The sequence below is a fragment of the Anthonomus grandis genome, chromosome 1, assembly GCF_022605725.1.
Source record: "Anthonomus grandis grandis chromosome 1, icAntGran1.3, whole genome shotgun sequence".
In the NCBI taxonomy this organism is placed as follows: domain Eukaryota; kingdom Metazoa; phylum Arthropoda; class Insecta; order Coleoptera; family Curculionidae; genus Anthonomus; species Anthonomus grandis.
Genome location: NC_065546.1, coordinates 42,812,552 through 42,831,258, shown reverse-complemented (window position 1 = coordinate 42,831,258; position 18,707 = coordinate 42,812,552). Strand labels below are relative to the sequence as shown.

The window sequence follows — 18,707 nt, the reverse complement described above, 5'->3', positions numbered from 1 at the left end:
CTATAGGGGCGAAACACCTGTAAACTATTCTTAATCTAATATAAGTTCGAAATTTTTGATCAAACTTATAGTTTTTTTTTGTAATAAGTAAGCCTTTTTAAAAAAAATAAACGATTACTTTCAAGAACCGACATCTTTTGTTCTTCTTTAATAACGCAGTTTACAGCATTGCTTCAGTTTCTTTGGTAACGTAGTTGATTTAAAACTCTAACGTCTTTGATTTAAAAGGTACTATAATGTTTATTAATAATAAGGTGGCAAACGTAGAATAACTATATTATGTTTTTCGGATAGGTTATCAACAATTGTCTTATTATCTCTTACTATGGGCATCATTCTCAAAATGTTTTTTTCTTCAGTAAGCAAATTTTTTATTTCCCCTTTTTTCGATCTGATTGAGGGCAATTTTTTTTCGCTAGTCTGGAAAGATGATGTCCATAACAATGAATTTTCAAGAATTCACTTGATTATTTCGGAATATGAGTAACGAGTCATGAATAATTTCATTATTGGTGTTACTTACACACCAGCAGGTATATATCTTCAAAAACGAATAATCCAAAGCTTTGATTTTTCTGTTCGCCTTGAAGAAGGCCGTATACGATAAAAATTTCGAAAAATAACGACCAGGTGTTTCGAAAATATTAACAAAAAACCATCTTCAATAGGAATTATAAAACACCCTGTAACATGAAAACGATTCACTTTTCAAGATTCCTGTATATGAAGTTTTTGTCTTATTTTTAGACAAAGATGCGGCTGGTAAAATATTGTGATGTAATTTCGGGACACCCTGTATATTATATGCCAAAAGATAACTACCTCATTATATCAAGAATCGCACAGTTAAGCTACTTATTTATATTTATACCTAGACTGGAATAAGTGGTTTTGCCAACTATACGGTCACAAAATATTCATTGTTTATTATTTGAGTACCTTTCGAGATATCTAGGGTATCCCCATTAACTTTTTGGCAGAAAGCAAGACGGTTTACAAACTCATGTAAAACACTATCAATTATTTCGGGTGATATACGTCTAATTTCATATCTAATTCTATTTTTCAAATCTTCTACGTTGTTTGGCTTCTCAATATCAACTTTACTTTTCAGGTACCCCCATAGAATATAGTCGCAGGGATTTAAGTCTGGTGACCTGGCCGGCCACTCTATTGGCCCTCTTCGTCCTATCCATCTTCCTGGGAACACTGTTTCCAAGTAATTACGGACATCTCGAAAGAAATGTGGCGGTGCGCCGTCTTGCTGAAACCACAAATTATCTGTCGCGACAGCAGGGTCTTGTTCGTCAGGGTATAGGGCAGCCAAAGCAGGGATAAGATCTTCTTGAAGAAAATTCAAATAGCGTTGTCCTGTTAAGTTTTCTTCGAAAAAGTATGGCCCTATTACTTTATTTTCCACGATACCAGCCCAAACATTAATAGATTTACGGTACTGTGTATGAGCCTCAGTTGCCCAGTGTGGATTTGACACTGACCAGTACCGACAATTTTGCCGATTTACGACACCGTTTAAACAAAAAGTTACTTCATCCGAAAACAAAACTCGTAACACAAACTGACGGTTATTATTGCAAATGTTCCCCATTTGCAAATTGGTTTCTTCGATCAGGATTGTCCTCATTTAATTCGTGTATTAGTCTAATTTTACAAGGGTGGTATTCGTTTGCTCTTAAGATGTGTCTTACTGATGTCCGGCTATATTATTATCAACTGAAATTTGCATTGTTTGGATTTTCTTCGACGGAGTTTAATTTTGTTTCTTCAGAAATTTTTGGACGACCTGATCTTGGCAAATCCCTAAAGCAGGCCGCACACCTACGATACAAATGTTGCGCCACAAATGCTTTTCCACAAATGTATCAGACAGTATTTAACGCGCGCGTATTATTTAATTTGGATCCACACACCTAAGATGCATTTGCTACCAAACGGCATTTCAAGCCACATCGCATTTGTGTTTACTCCCCGGATAATCAACCTGTCCGATATTTGTTGCGGCGTGTCGTGTCACGTTTTGAAATAAAAATGAAGGACGATATTACACAAACCATTTTATTTATTCAGGAAGTAGAGAAATCTTATATGACCACACTTTGCAGGTAACATTCTATAGTAAGCTTGAAATTCATCATCATGATTTAATAATTGCTTTAATACTTCAAAATTTCCCTTTTTGGAACAACCATTATTATAGAGATGAACCCAGTAACGACGTTTCCTTCGGTTTTGACATAATAATTGCCACATCATAAAATCATCGTCATCAGAAGACGACGATATGGCTACAAATGCGGAACAGAACTAAGCCCTGATGTGCGTGCTTGTACCGCATTTGTGGCAAATGTTGAACGAAATCATGTCGAAAGACAAATGTGGCGCCACATTTGTAACTTAGGTGTGCGGCCGGCTTAACATGACCTGAAGTTATGAATTTGTGCTCTATTCTACTAACTGTTGACTGAGAAATAGGATGGTTTGGGTATTTGGCAATAAATAGTTCACTTACTTCTTTTTGCGTGCCAACCATAGAGAAATGAATATTAAATACATACTTTTAATTACTCTATGGTGCCCACTCGATCCCCGTATATTATCAAAATTTTAATTCGTTGGGTTTCCGTTAAATTAGCCATAATTTATTCTGATAAAAACTATTAATTTTCGAACTGACAATGACATTCGAAAATGGAGATTCTTTACAAGTGCAACCATGGAAATAGAAGCAATTGGCAGTGTTTATAACATTATTTTTATCCTCGATTTTACCTTAATTTGTAAATAGACGTACTTATTTGTTTTCTTGTTATTTAAATGTAAATATTTCGGAAACAGTTGAGTTTTCAGATAAGGTGTGTTATACGAAACTTGCTTGGAATTTCACCTATATTTCATAAATGCAATAAAAAATATAGCATTCGATTTAAAAAAATGACCGATGACGTCATATCTTTTTTTTTGTTCCCCCCTGTATACAAAAATTAATGTGAAATGATGCGCAACTTAAAATAAAAATCGACGGGTCCGAGCGTTTTCTCAAAAAATCATGTCTCTAATTTTTATCGAATTTATGCGGAACTTTAGGCGGTCACTGTATAAAATATTTTTGGATTTCTAAGTGATTTTTTTTTAAATTAGTGTAGATTTTTTAATATTAAATAATAAAGGTTTATTATTTATCTAATTAATTGATTAGATGACATTCATTTTTGCTTACTAGGGCCGAAAAAGCGATTTGTATTCGCTTTTCAATATCTAAACTATTTTTTTTTTTTAATTTCAAGTATTCTAAATTATTTTTGTACTTGCATGAGTTATGATAATACTTTTAAAATAAATGCTTTTATTAAAACGTATACTTTTTTCGCTGAAATATTAATATTTTTTTAAGTATAATATATATTATTAATTATTTTTTTAGATAATTAATTTTCTACTTTCTAAAACCTGTATCGGTTCAGAAGTGATGCATGTTTCTGATTGGAGCAAAGAAAGCCGAATTTCATATTTAGAAGAACATACTATGACCTCAAAAAGAACCGAATGTCTTGGATTGGAAAAGTTCCAGGGTATTTGTACTAAAGAACCTGTTAATTATGTCCGGTGGCATGATATATTTTTTAATACTAAATACAAAAATCATGTAAGTAACATTTACATACTACTAAAAAAGTTGATGATTAGCACTTGCCTATCTAATAATATTGTTTTTTTTTTAAATATGAGGTTTGAATTTTATATAGCTGATACAAACTATAAATTAAGTATCATATACATATTTTAACTTAAAACATCCTGGAGGGTGTGTAAAGTGAGTAGTTTAACCATGGTAGTAGAAAAGCACTACATAAATATTAAGTTGTATTTTTTTGAACATTTTATTTTAGATTTTAACAAGAAAACGCACGCTGGAATCAACATCCTTTCCAACAGTCAATAAAATTCCTTGTCAATGTGCCATGAATTATATTCTTCTAGACTTAGGAAATAATATATATCCAAGGTAAATATGCTAAACCTATTAATACCCAAATTACTTTTTTCTTTTAATTTTTAAATTTGCAATATAAAAAATCTACATTTCTAACTTAGGAATAAAAAACTGAATAAAAGTTTATATAAAACGAAAGAGGAACAAAAACAAGCATATTATCTCACCCTTATCTTCAACCCCTTGGACAGGGGGAGATACTGTTGTGAATATCCAAAGTTGACGTTAAATTTTTAAATGACTTGACGCGAACAGAGGATCAAGCACCCTCTGAAATACTGAACAATGGCAAGCTTAGTATTTTCTCTCTAAATATTCAGTCCTTAAGACATAAAACTAATGATTTATTTCTTTCACTAGAAGAGCTTCATTTTCCAGAAATCGTTGCCATAACTGAACATTGGTTGCATGTTGGTGAGCCTGTGATGGTGGATAATTACACTACAGTTGCCAGATTTGATAGAACAAATCTAACTCATGGAGGTACTGTGATATTATCTACTAGCAACGACTTTTCAATGGTAACCAAGTTCGATAATTTAGTTTCTGAAAAAATATTTGAATTTTCCATTGTCTACAATAATAATTTTGATCTTTACGTTGTTTGTATTTACAGAACACCTGATGCTGACGTAAATGTTTTTTTCCAAAAATTACTAAGCTTGCTTGAGTCTCTGCCGTTAAAAAGCAAACTCATTTTATGTGGCGACCTAAACAATGATTTTTCCCTTGTGTGTGCTGCTCAAGAATCTCTCCAGTCCATTTTCGACTCTTTTGGCTTAATCATGCACATTAAATCACCTACCAGAATAACTAAAACCAGCTCTAGTACAATAGATTATGTCGTATCTTCCTTTGAGCCAGATTTCGTCGATTGTACTGTCTTAAGCTCAGGTTTCTCAGACCATGAAGCAGTGTTAACAAAGTTTTTCATAACTAAATCTAAAAGTAAAAATGTTCCACGCAAATTAGGCCGTATTTTCTCGGATAAAATTTTTTTACATTTTAGGCACCTTTGTCAATCAACTGACTGGAATATTCTCTCTGACGACGTTGATTCAGTATTCTCTAGATTTGTAAAAACGCTATCTAGTCTTTCTCACAAATCCTTTCCTTTGAGACCTCTTAAAAAGAAGCAAACATAACCCCTGGTCTACCCAAGGCTTGCATACATCTGCTAAGAACATGAGCTTATTATCTCATCTTAAGAAATTTTCAGACAGCGCTTTTTTTCATGAATACGAAAGACTTTACAAAAAGATTTATCAGAGAACTTTAAAAACCGCCAAGGATATTTACTATAATAGGAGACTGGCTAAATCTAAAAATGTGGCTAAGGAAACATGGTCGATTGTTAATGCTTTGAGAAATAAGCCTTCTTTGTCGAATACTATCTCCACTTTATCTGAGAACCGAATGATTATTTAAATAATAATCCTAACCCTAAATGATTATTTTGTAAATGTAGCAAATAATTTAATGAGTACCATAACTCCTTCCCATGATCCACTTTCATATCTTCCCATTGCAAATGAGAATTTCCACAGTTTCTTCTTTACGCCCGTAGTGTTACCAGAGCTTTGCAGTTCAATTAGGGAAATCAAAAACAAAGGCTCTTCTGGAATTAATGGACTTACTCTTAAAATGTTTTCAAATCTGCCCGAATGTACATTATATCATCTTATTACTCTAATTAATCAGTCTTTTCAAAAAGGTGTTTTTCCTAACTGCCTTAAGTTGGCGATAATAATTCCACTACATAAAGGAGGAGACAAAGATCAGTCTTCCAACTATCTCCCTATCGCTCTTCTTCCCACACTTTCAAAAATTATTGAAAGATTGGTTAAAAAAAGACTTCAATCATTTTTGCTAAAATATAAAATACTTACTTCCCATCAATTTGGATTTTTAAATAACAAATGCACAAATGATGCTATGTTTTCTCTTTTTAATAATGTATACTCTAGCTTAAACAACCAACACCCTACAGCAACAATTTTCTGTGATTTTTCTAAAGCCTTTGATTGTGTTAATCATGACATCTTATTAAAAAAGTTGCAATATTACGGGTTCAGAGGAGCGCCTTTTGAATGGTTTAAGTCGTATCTCAGTAACAGAAGTCAAGCTGTGAGAATTGATTCGACTATGTCTTCTTGCAAGCCAATACAAAGTGGAGTGCCTCAAGGTTCCGTACTTGGCCCTATTTTGTTTCTTATCTTCATCAATGACATTGCTAATCTAAATATTAACGGTAAAGTCTGTCTATTTGCTGATGATACTAGTTTTATCTGGAGTAATCCGGATATTTCTACACTTCATAGAACCCAAGTGATTTAACTACTATCAAATCATGGTGCGACCCTAATCTCCTTTGTCTCAACGTTTCCAAAACTAAAATGTTGTCCTATAAAAATACCTTGCAATCTTTTGTACTTGGTAACACAGCAATTGACGAAGTTGATTCTGTAAAGTTTTTAGGGCTAACTGTTGACAAGTCGTTAAAATGGGACACACATATTGACTCTTTATCAAAAAAATTAAGTTCCGCTTGTTTTGCGTTAAGATCAATTTCTAAGGAGCTTAGCCTGTCTACTTCTAGGACAGTTTATTTTGCCCTTTTTGAATCGCACCTTCGATACGCCCTTCCATTCTGGGGTACATGTAGTGCAACTCAATTTGAAAGTATTTTTAGACTACAAAAGAGAGCTGTACGTTATACACTGAGACTTAAATACAGAAGCCATTGCCAGCATTTCTTCAAAAAATTTCAAATATTAACTTTTCCATCTTTATTCATATTTGAGTCAGTTTGTCTAATATGCAAACACGGTTCAGCATCTGATAGGCCTTCCCATAGTTATCCACTTAGAAACACGGAACATGATCTATACCTGCCTACCCCACATTCAGAGTTGGTCAAAAGTTCCATATTATATAATGCAAAAAATGCACAATCATCTGCCATTGGAAATTAAATCCATCACATCGTTTTTCGCATTTCGTAAAGCATTAAAAGCATTCTTACTGGAGAGAGCTTTTTACACAGTTAACGATTTTTTTTTTGTAATCATTGATTTGAAATTTCGCACTAGCTGATTATGTATTTTTACTATCTGTACATGTTTAGGTATACTGCTTTGTGTAGCTATTTTAGGATTTTTTATAATTTTTTACTTTTTTAAACATTTTTTACATTTTTTTTTAACATAGAGAGATTTTTTAATGATTTTTTTTTTGACATTGTATACATTAAATTGTATATTTTATAATATTTTTGACTACTTACAATTTTGAAATTATATTAATCTATATATATTGCAGATATTCTATTCTATTTATTTATTTAAATTTTGTTTTGTTTTTCTTTTCTTTAATTGCGTTTTGTTTGTATTTTTGTGTCTTTTTTGTTTTACAGCTTTGTCTACAAATTGTAACAATTTCTTGACAATAAAGCATTGATTGATTGATTGATTGACCATGTTTAAATAACATTTACTTGTTTGTAGACGATCTATGTTTTGGCTGTATTAGATTTATAAGCTTTGTGGGTTGATTACTCTGTAAATCTTTTTAGTTAAGTATAGTCCGTTAAAATCTTTCGACGCTGCAATAAGTATAAGTATTATATATAGTTTTCTTTTCCGAACGATTATCCCATAAGTCATAAACTCTGCTGTGATATTTCAACAGATACACCCCTAAAATCTTAAATAGAAATAGGGAGTCGAGTCATACATCTTGAGGCTCTTAAAAAATGCTTTCCAGTGATGACATAGAACGCAAACCATTCCTATAATACCATAGAAAGCATACCATTTCAAAAAATTCTATTTTCAAATTTGTTCCTTTGGTTTAACGAGCAACTTTCGTATAAGCCTTGCTAATTAACTTTACCACTTCTCTAAAGTACGCACCAGTGTGTCATAGGGACAATGGCTCATTAGTAAAAAATATTTCTAAAATTTTTCCTAAAACGATTTTCTTTGTTCTTTTTCTATAAACCTGTATAGATTGCTTTATTCGTTAATTTAACTGTTTACCGAATATTGTTTCTTCTAGGTACATTTACACAGGCGTGTGCAGTAAAAAACAAATGTGTGGTTTATTTTACCAATGCCATCCAAGAAAATATAAGCTTCATGTTTTAAGAAAAAAGGACTCCAACCTGGTAATACCTGAAGAAAGTGAACAAAAAGATGAATTTATGCCCAAATCTTTAGCAAAACATTGGATGCCTTATAATATAAATATTATCATTGCATGCGAATGTGTTCCAATAAGCTTTTAATATTTTAAGATCATGCAGACTCATAAATTTGCGAAGTATTAAAGTATATTTTAGTGTAGTGTATATTAAGTTTAATACATATTTTAGGGGCTGGCCTAAGATATAATGGATATAAAGATCAAAGTTGAAACCTTATGGGTGGTTTATTTTAAAATCCTTTTCTTCAAGGGTATTTATAACATTTAGTAGTTTTCTCAAGTGCGCTATATCTTTATGTAATGAGTATAAGATGTCCACAAGGAACATATGTACCATAAGTTTGTATTTTCAGCCTGGAGAAGGTCCAATAAAGGATCGAAATATCGTTTAACAAATAATAAGGTATTTTATTTGCTGTCCTGTATCCTGTAAGCGTTGGTTTTTATTAATGTTTAGTTAAAGTTGGCAAAAGTTCTTTCTGAAGAAGCCACATTATTGGCAAGACAATTGGCTCATTTAAATAAAAATTTGGGAATATCAATAATAATATAGTATAGTAAACAAGATGAACATAATTTTAAACTAAAAATAGTCGCATTTTTTAAATTGATGCCATCTGTTTTATCTATAGAAACCACAGTTCAATTCTATAAATTAACACTAGATTACACCGATCGAACATGATAGATCATTTTCATCATGAATTTGGACACTCTCTTTGGTAGAATCTAAAAAGATATAAAGGAAGCTCAAATCATTACTGCGTTAGCATATAAATCTTACCATAATTAACTTTCATATTTTAAGATTCCATTTTTAACAGATTTAATTTAAAAAAAAACGAATTAAACATTTTATGCAAATTTTACATTTTTATTTTTATGATAAATCATTTAACAAATAGTCTGAAAGTTTTGAACACGCATAACAATATTCAATCGGTTTTTGTGTGGAATGCGTAAATCTGTTAATGATTTTGTTGTATTTTTCTTTTCTGGAAAGACTGTGATCGGGCACCTCATTCGATACTAACCTGGAAAACTTTGTAGACTCTTCGGATTTGAGATCATCAGTTTTGGTTAAAATTGATCCCTAAAAATGTGCGTTATTTTACCCTAAATTCACAAGATTCCGCTTTTTTAATACCTGGCAAACTTTACATTTTCCACTAATTCTTTTATCATCTGTCGCTAATTTATCCCCAGTTTTAACGACAGTCGTGATTGTAGCAGAAAAACTTTCTTGTAAATTATTTATAAATTGACCCATTAATGATTGAATTGAGGTAAAGTTATCTTCCAGAGGCTGTCTGATAGACACAGGCTCTATACCATGAATAACATTATAAAAGGCTAATTCTTTTAAATCAAAACATCTGAGAGGTCTTAAAATTTTTATGTTTTCGTCTCGATCATCGCAGAATCCCTAAAATATAAATTCCATTATTTGTAAGATAACGCATAAAGTTCCGCATAAATTTGATTTGTCAGAGATTTTTGTTTTCAGATTTTTTTAAGTTAATTATTTTTTTTTATCTTCGTTGAATTTTTAATGGAATTGAATATTTAATGACCTCAAGAAAAGTTCCAAAAAAGCAAAAAAATATTGGAAAAGAAATTCTACATTTATTGGTTCTAAGTGTACGGCCAGACTGAATTGCGGGCGGGCGTGAAACAGGCGATAAGCGAGCGAGCGATTTTTTGCAAGGCGATTTTTTGGCCATACTAAAAATAGAAAATCGCAGATTGGTGGTGTTCTGTCGCCAGTAAACATGGCGCCCTTATCAAAACTAAAAAGAAATATTTTAATAGACAGTAACCCCTATGTGAAGTGGAAATTATTTTTGGAGAAGTCTCGTAGATATGGAATACATCCTATTAATAAAAGGAGAAAAAAATTTGGAGAATTTCACCACCTATACGTCGAATTAAGAGAATACCTGGAAAAATTCTTTGAATACTTAAGAATGTCCATAAGTACATATGATTTTTTATTAAGTAAGGTTAATAGGAGGCTTACGAAAATTACGACAAATTATCGATCTCCTATATCAGCAGAAGAAAGACTGGTAGTTACATTAAGGTAAGAATATATTCTTTTTATATATAATAATGAAATGTTAGTTATAGAAATAAAAGTTTTTATTTAATTTTATTATAACAGGCTAATTAAACAAATTTTTTAACGAAAACTACATTATATAATATTATACGTTAAATATGAACCTGGGTCGTTACTGCAGCCTGCTTGGTTTTCCAAGTTACCAGTTTCCAAAAGCGGAAGTTGTAAAATCTGCTGCTGCTGCTCTGGCAGCTTTTTTTCTTTTTCTTCAAAATTAATGACATGATATCCGACTTAATTTCCAGTTTTTCAAATTCTGTGAAATCAGCCATATGGGGCAATAGACTTTTAAAGAACTGTAAATCGGCGTTATCGCTTCGTTTGCTTCGTTTTGCCACATTTTAATTTTTTTAGTTCCTAAACTTAAAAATTCTTCTTGGATGTCTTTTTTGGTCCTTTTACGTACTTGAGAAATTGAGCTGCTTCTAGATGGTGTTCGTGGCGGCATTGATGAGGGTGAAGAAAGTTGTGAATGTAGATCGATGGCTTCATTGTTTTCATTATTTTCAACGGAATGAAGTTCTTCGATTTCATTTGAATCTTCATTGCAAGAAAACAAATTGCCCTGTGTAGGGGAAGGAGTAACGAAATCTTTTAAAAAATACATTTGTTCAAAATACTGCCACTTTGGTTTTACAGATGGTGCACTGGCTCCCGATCTGGGAATGGGTATTTTTTTCACCTCCTTTCTAAACTGATCTTTTAAATTTTTCTACCTGTTTTTGGCATCTGTAACTAAAAAAAAATATAATTTAAACACTATTATAGCTAATTTATAATTTTTATATTTACAAAACTTTTGGTGATATTTATACTTATTTATAGATTTTTTTAGGTATTTGGCAAGGGGTTTATCGTTGAGATCGTTAGCATTTGCTTTTCGAATGGGAAAATCTACAGTAAGCAACATAGTTTTCGAAACCTGCCAAATTATTTGGGAAGAACTAGTGGAAGAATTTATGCCAATTCCAACTGAGAACTGTTTAAAGAAAGTTATAGCTGACTACTTTAATCGATGGAAATTTCCAAATTGTTTCGGTTCGATAGATGGAAAACACTGTCAAATAAGATGCCCACCAAATTCTGGATCTCATTATTTTAATTATCTACATTATTTCTCTGTCGTGCTACAAGCTCTAGCAGATGCGGACAAAAAATTTGTAACCATTGAAGTTGGACGCCGTGGTAAACAAAGTGACGATGGAACATTTGCAGGATCGACGATATTCAATTTGTTAGAAAGTAATTTGTTTAATGACCCTCGTCCTAATAATTTACCGAACACAAATATAGAATTGCCACATTTTTTAATAGGTGACGAAGCGTACCCTCTAAAATCATATTTAATGAGGCCTTATCCGAGACGCGGACTTAATCCCAAAAAAGAATACTTTAACAAATGCCTCTCCACTGCTAGAAAATGTATTGAGTGTGCTTTTGGAATACTGTGTGCCAAATGGCGTTTTTTAAATTAAGACATAGAAACACTGCCTGACAAAGCTTGCATACTTATTAAGTGTGCTTGCATAATTTAGTAAAAGACAAAGATGGCGACAGTGATCTCCACTATCGTCACATATCGGAGCAATATCAGGAAAATAATCAACCTGCCTTTAATGGAAGAAGGAATAATCGAGGGAGTTCAAGAGCAATTGAAATTCGAGAAAAACTTGCTGACTACTTATTCCACTTGCCAACTTAATTACACATCTACTATGTATTAAATAATTATGTGATTGTGTGTGTAATTAAATAATTATATACGTTCATATTGATAAGTATAATATAGACCTGTGTTCAACAAAAACGTTTCCTTACCATTAAAATTACATGCTTCGGCCACTTCTTGCCATAATTTATCAACAGCATACTTTTATAAAAAGGGTGACTGTCTTGCCACAAAGGTCTTCTGGTATGAACTTCAGATATCAGGAGCTCCTTCTGTTCATGTTTATTACTGCTACACATTTTATTTCTTACATTTTTTTTCCGAGAAACACAGCAACAAACTATCCAAAAATCCAAACACGCTCGCTAGAATTTCAAACAAGTTTAATTACTCTTTTATCGCACGCTGCACGCTCAATTTTCGCCCGCCCGCTAAGCGTCGGTGTGGCTATATGCATCTGTGCATTAGCTTTTGAAAAAATCGCTCGCTCGCTTATCGCCCGCTTCACGCCCACCCGCAATTCAGTCTGGCCGTGCACTAAGGCTAGATTCAGGAAACAATCGCCAAATTTTACATGACTTAGTTAACAATAAATAAAATATACTGAATATTATTAAAATAAAAATTGAGTCTTATTAATAAAATCAAAGTTAGATTGAAATACAGAAAACTCGACCTTTATAAACCTAGTTGTGACTTTTTCCCAAATTGTGAAACGACACTCCAAATTTTATTATACATTATAGTTTTCTGTTTGTAATTTACATTTTTTACTGGAAGAATAATACCTGACCAGAAAGATATCACGCTTAAAGTCCAAATGCCATTCATAATCAGTTAGCTTTAGTGTAGTACAATACAATATAAAAAATATGCTATACATGCCAATAAGGACAACTTCTGTGATTTTTTCGTTTATTTGTAAGTATATAATACTTATACTACATACCTATTTATGATGAATTGTAAAGTTTAAGAAGTAAACGTATTATTATTATTATTATTTATACTTTAAATTTGTTAAAAAGCAATGTAAACTTCATTTAAGCTTCATAGAAAAAAAAATGGCAAATAAAAATTGCATAAAGGGTTTTTGAAAATTACAGTTGCATATTTTTGTTTTTTTCGAGTAGTTACTCTTGGCTACTTTTATATTCATATTTGACGTATGGCGCTTTATTATTCGTAATTAAACACACTATATAATAGCAGATAATATAATTTGCTAAATTACTTACTGATTCAACTGAAATTAGCGAGCCTCGTCCTAATGCGACATTCGTCAATAAATTTGATGCTATATCCGGTAACAATTCAGTGGTAAAAATAAAGTTGCACTTCAATTTCCTAGCTGCAGATATAAGCACATTTCGCCTAAAAAAATATTTTTATCGACAACACTGACTTTTACTCATACCAAAATGTAACAAATAAGGCATCAGTCTTAGATCTGATTAATTACAAGGTAGTCAATCGAAAATATACAGCAAGGATTTGTAAAATAGAAGGTACCTGCGGGTAATAAGGCCTGGCGTGTAATAAGGCTTAATAACAAAAATGATGCTTTCAAGTTGTTTTACGGGCCACACCACTGGTTACCGAGGGCTCTTTAGATGACCTTGGATTGAACACCGGCCGCGCTAAATGCGCATTTCCACATGGTCTCGTCAGTGCAATAATATCTCTCATCGAGTGACTGCGCCTTGTAACAATAGTAAAAAAGCGTTGAAGAAAAACGTAATTTTTTTTTGGTACATTTTGTTAAATTCGTTTTTCTTAGCACTGACAGTTTCTTTGTTACATGCATCTGTGTAACCACTTCAGGTTTGACTCAGATATTTGGGGCTAAATACTTTTTATACTTTTTTGTAAAATTTGATACGTGGCGGATAATAAGGGCCTATAAAATTCCACTATAGGCCTTATTACCCTCGCTTTGTTTATATCGTAATAAAATGTGGTAATGAAAAGATATGCATCTTTTATCACATTCCGTTCGTTATTAGAGTTTATAGCTATTCTGAAAAATGTGTATTTGTCACAAACCAACAATTTTTTCAGACCTTTACGATGCCTCCGAAAAGAAAAAGGGCACTTTGGTCAGAGGAACAGCTAGTAGCAGCAGTTCGCGCAGTAGAGAGAAATATTTTGAGCACATATGCGGCAGCAGAAAGATATAATATCCCTCGAAGAACGATTCGAAATCATCTTAACAGTGGCAATGTAAAGAAAACCCTCGGTCGTAAAGCCATTCTGTCCAAAGACCAAGAATCTGAGCTGGTAAGCAGAATAATTAGATTCGCTGAAATAGGTTTGCCGATAACACCACGAATCCTTCGTCTGGTTTACAAATTTTGCGAAATGAACAACATAAAGCACAATTTTAATATTAACCTAAAACTGGCAGGCAAGGATTGGCTATTTGCTTTCATGAAGAGAAACCCAATTATTTCCAAGCGAAAAGCACAATTTATGAACCCCGCGAGGGCACAAAAGTTAAATAAGTTAAATAGTGGATGATCATTTTTCTAAAATCAGTAAACTTTACGATCAGCTGGACCTAAAAAACCACCCCGAGCGAATATACAATATGGATGAAAAAGGTTGCAGGCTGACAGTGCACCACCAACAAACGATACTGGCACCAAAAGGGGCTAAAAGTGTCCATTTACAATCATCGGAACATGCTGAGAGTGTCACTATTGCTGGGTGTGTGAACGCATTGGGTTGTCCTATACCACCAATGGTTATTCAAAGGTAAAAGGTTAAAGCCAGAATTAAATGATAACCTACCAGCAGGGACTCTTGTAGCTAAGTCAGCCAAAGGTTACATGACTAATGAATTATTTAAAGATTTTCTAAATCATCTAGCCAAATACAAAAGCCTCGGAAGACGCCTTTTGATCTTTGATGGCGCAGCTTGCCTTTTGGACTTATCAATTGTCGACGTGGGAGATTCTTTAGATATCGATTTGTATTGTTTGCCGTCCAATACAACTCTTGAATTACAACCCCTCAATAAGTCCGTAAACCGCTCGTTCGAACATCATTGGGACGCAGAACTCTTATCATTTTTGACCAAAATCCAGACAAAAAGATAACAAAGACACGATTTAATGTTATTTTCTCTAACGTTTGGTCCAAATGCATGACTCACAGCAATATCACCAATGGCTTTAGGGCTACTGGTTTATTTCCTCTTAATTCTCAGGCGATTCCGGAAACAGCGTTTGCACCATCTATATTGTCAGCTGTAGCTCAACCAGCAATCGAGGCTGTAGCCAATGAGAATGCGCCCAATCCCTCTTATAAAGCATCATCTTCAAGAAAAGTGCAACGAACATCTGAAGGTCGTCATATCCAAAAAGAAGCTAAATGGTCTGATGAGGATGAGGTGCCTCTTGCAAAACTTAAAAACAAGTTAAATGAGACAACCAAATGTCAGCAACCGTCAACATCTAGACAAGCAGCTGAAAGGACGCCCATCAAGTTTTCTAACGAAGCCCATTCACCTTCCTCGAAGAATATTGGAGATGGGAAAAAACATTTTTATTCACTGGTCTATTCTTCCGATTCTTCTGAAGGCAAAGATGATGATAATGATGAAGTGGGTGAAACTACTTTAGACACTTCTTTCCATGAACTATTGCCAACGCCAATAAGTCAAACTGAAAAGGCACGCCCAATTCGAAAAAAAGCAATAAATTACAGGGGAACTTTGGTTACTAAAGATCTCTTTAAGGAAAGTAAAGAAAGCAGTGCATGACTTAAAACTGGAAAAAGCGCTAATTCGAAGCAGGTGAAGGCAAGTTGGTATTGTAATGCGTGTATGGAAGATAAAATGGCTGATATGCGGCAGTGCACAGAATGTGGTAAATGGTATCATGAAGAGTGTGTCGGGTTGACACAAGAAGACACTGATACTTTTGAGTGTCCCGCTTGTTGTTAAAATCCTACCTCACACCGTAGGCATCTGTTTTTGTTATCAATGATAATGTGTTTAAGTTTGATCTCAAATACCAAATATTTCTACTTTAATAGCCATTTTTTATGTTATTTTAGTGATAGGCCTTATTACCTTACCATTGTTTAATAAGGCCTATAGTTGCACTGTTTTTGAATTTTTTGTTTTATTTTATAATTAGTAGAAAATGTTTTACTTTTAAGTTTATAAATCAGTTGTTTGACCTTGCTGGACATATTACCAATAAAAATTCAAAACTAATTAGATGTGCTGTTCATTTTCTGAATATTTTTCTTTAGCTAGGCCTTATTACCCGCAGATACCTTAGAATTATAGAAGTAATAATAGTAATATAAGATTCGTCGTTCAGCGACCATCATCAACTTCTCTTTTTTTTTATGGTGTAGTGGTAACTTTACAGTTAGATACAATTTTAGCCAAGAGATTGCAAACAATCATTAAGAATTATTTGTGCCTTGAGATTTTAACAATAAAAATTCTTACTTCATAATATTAAGAAGCTCCTTCCTATTTGTCAAACTGGTGGATTTCTCGATATGCAGGCCTATTCTCTCATTGTCATTTTCATTAAGGGGAATGCAGTTTTCAAATATATTTATATCATTACACTTGATGCTATCAGCAAATGATACAAGGTGCATTGTAAAATGATAGGATGATGCTTCTTTGATAACTTTGGTTACCATCTCTTCCCGTTCCTTTACATTCAAATGGTATTGGTCTAAAATAAAAAATACAAGATTTTAACAAAAAAATATAAAACACTTTTGTTAATATCAACATAAGATTTAGCTTATGATCTTACAGCCAATAAAATAGGTGACTAAATCAAAGATTCATTCTTTATTGGATTTTTCTATTAGTTACATCATGGTTTTATGTCAGGTGGCCACAAATTTGAAGTTTATTTGAGATGCTTTTGGGAAGGGGGCTCAGATCGAGGTAATATACACTAACTTCTCAAAGGTGTTTGATAGATTGCACATCAAATTATAACTAAAAGATTAGGCGCTTTAGGTATTCATGGATCATTACTTTCATAATCGGAGAGCTATCTGATAGAAAATGAGACAGAAGAACTGATTTTTTGGGGAGATTTATGTAAAATTTGGAGTTCTGCAAAGCAGATAAATATATTAGCTGTCTACAAAAGCAAGTTTTATTATTTTTAATTTTATTTATTTACATTCTGTTCTGTAAAAATTTAAAAAAATAAAATAGAGGATTTTTTGACATGGAATCAAACCCTAGGGTGTATATCCAATTCGAATTTTAAACCTTTTATCCCCTGATGATGGACAGCAGTGTGTCCAAAACATGTAGGGAATTTTAAATAACTAAATGTTTAATAAGTAAGTGGAGGAAGACTGCAGCATTTTCATTTTACCATAATTCTAAAGGTTCAGCAGTGGATTTGATTAATTTTTTATATTTTAAATTGTTTATTTATTTATTTATTTATTTATTTATTTATTTATTTATTTATTTATACACGGGATCAACCCCATTACAAAAAATATATATATTCTTGAAAAAGAAATAAAAGCTATACTACCTAACCACTAATTACTAATTAACAATAATTATCAGACTTAATCTTAATGCCAAGGATAATTAAACCGTTTTACAAGTAGTAACAATATTCTCTCAAAATCAGAACAATTAACAATGCAAAATTAGCTAAGAAAAAACAAAATATATTATTATCAATGACAATGATCAAATGTATTTCAAATCATTAATCATGGAGCAAAATTAATTCAAAAAACAAAATCCTACAAACTCTTAATAAGACTCCTAAAATGCAATAAGGAAATTCCTAAAACTTCAATTCCAGTAGAGTTTACCAGCCTCAAGGTCCTTTCGACAGGCGAGTGCATAGCATAGTTGGTACGATGATAAGGCAAAGAAAACAATCGATTTGCCCTCAGGTTACGGTATGGAATATAAAAATTGTATTGGGATTACATTCTTACACTTGGGGTATTCTGTACATTAATAAATAAATAATCAAAAATGGATGTATACGATAACATACTGTAAATTGGTAAAGACAAATGCATTTCTAAAACTTTTAGCTTAGTAGATTTAGCTTTTTGGTTCTTAGAAAGAACTGTATACCTATTTACCTTCAACAAATACAAAAACGGGTTCAAATCTCAGTTTTTTAGGTGTACTTAGATCAATTCCACTTTTGAGAAGATGCAATAGTGCTGTCCCTTGGTGACCAGTCGAATATGAAACGAGGACTCTATCTTTGGGACGGATTAGTTTAGATTTTCCAAGCAACCCCTTAAATTTGTGATTAGTTCCTGCTAAAAAACATGTCCTACAATAGGCATCTTTGTGACGAAGCAAGACAACTGGGATTTCCTCTCTGCATTTATTGCATTTAAGGCTACTCCTAAAAAATTAAATTCACAGTAAATTTTCAAATATTAACACACAGATAAGTAACATACAGTGTTAAATTTTTAAACTGAGGCATGTGTTTTTCACCTTCAGTTTCAAAATCATCTCCTACTGAACACATTTTCAAGATTTTTTCGCTTATACTTAAATCTATAATATGAGATAAATATATTTCTTAAAAACTGTTTAACTGTCTTTTAGGTTTTTTTTTTATTTCTTATGGGAAATATATGGAAATGTGTGTCCTAACTAAAATCAAGAACACAACAATAAACACATGTGTCCATGTGTGTGAATCTATAGG

At 32.5% G+C, this 18,707-nt stretch overlaps 1 protein-coding gene and 1 long non-coding RNA gene across 2 annotated transcripts; one reads left to right on the top strand and one right to left on the bottom strand.

Annotated features, from left to right (window-relative positions):
* Nucleotides 1–2,653: 2,653 nt before the first annotated feature.
* LOC126739662 (uncharacterized) lies at nucleotides 2,654–8,211 on the top strand. Its single transcript, XR_007661678.1, has 4 exons — nucleotides 2,654–2,870; nucleotides 3,440–3,661; nucleotides 3,906–4,021; nucleotides 8,069–8,211. It is a non-coding gene; the product is annotated as an uncharacterized LOC126739662 (long non-coding RNA).
* Nucleotides 8,212–9,066: 855 nt separating this feature from the next.
* On the bottom strand, nucleotides 9,067–18,707 carry LOC126739653 (cytoplasmic tRNA 2-thiolation protein 2). The gene is made up of 6 exons (XM_050445431.1): nucleotides 18,454–18,707; nucleotides 18,121–18,395; nucleotides 16,475–16,712; nucleotides 13,245–13,380; nucleotides 9,363–9,641; nucleotides 9,067–9,308 (listed from the first exon to the last, which is right to left on the bottom strand). The coding sequence occupies exons 1-6, from the start codon at nucleotides 18,522–18,524 to the stop codon at nucleotides 9,096–9,098; spliced, it is 1,212 nt and encodes a 403-aa protein (XP_050301388.1). The 5' UTR covers nucleotides 18,525–18,707; the 3' UTR covers nucleotides 9,067–9,095.

Coding starts and splice junctions, on each gene's coding strand:
- LOC126739653 (XM_050445431.1), bottom strand. CDS start 18,524: ATGTGTTCAGTAGGAGATGATTTTGAAACTGAAGGTGAAAAACACATG. Junction 16,713..18,120: donor CGTTTTTGTATTTGTTGAAG/GTAAATAGGTAT, acceptor TTTTTATTTTAG/ACCAATACCATTTGAATGTA. Junction 9,642..13,244: donor CGCTAATTTCAGTTGAATCA/GTAAGTAATTTA, acceptor TTTATATTTTAG/GGATTCTGCGATGATCGAGA.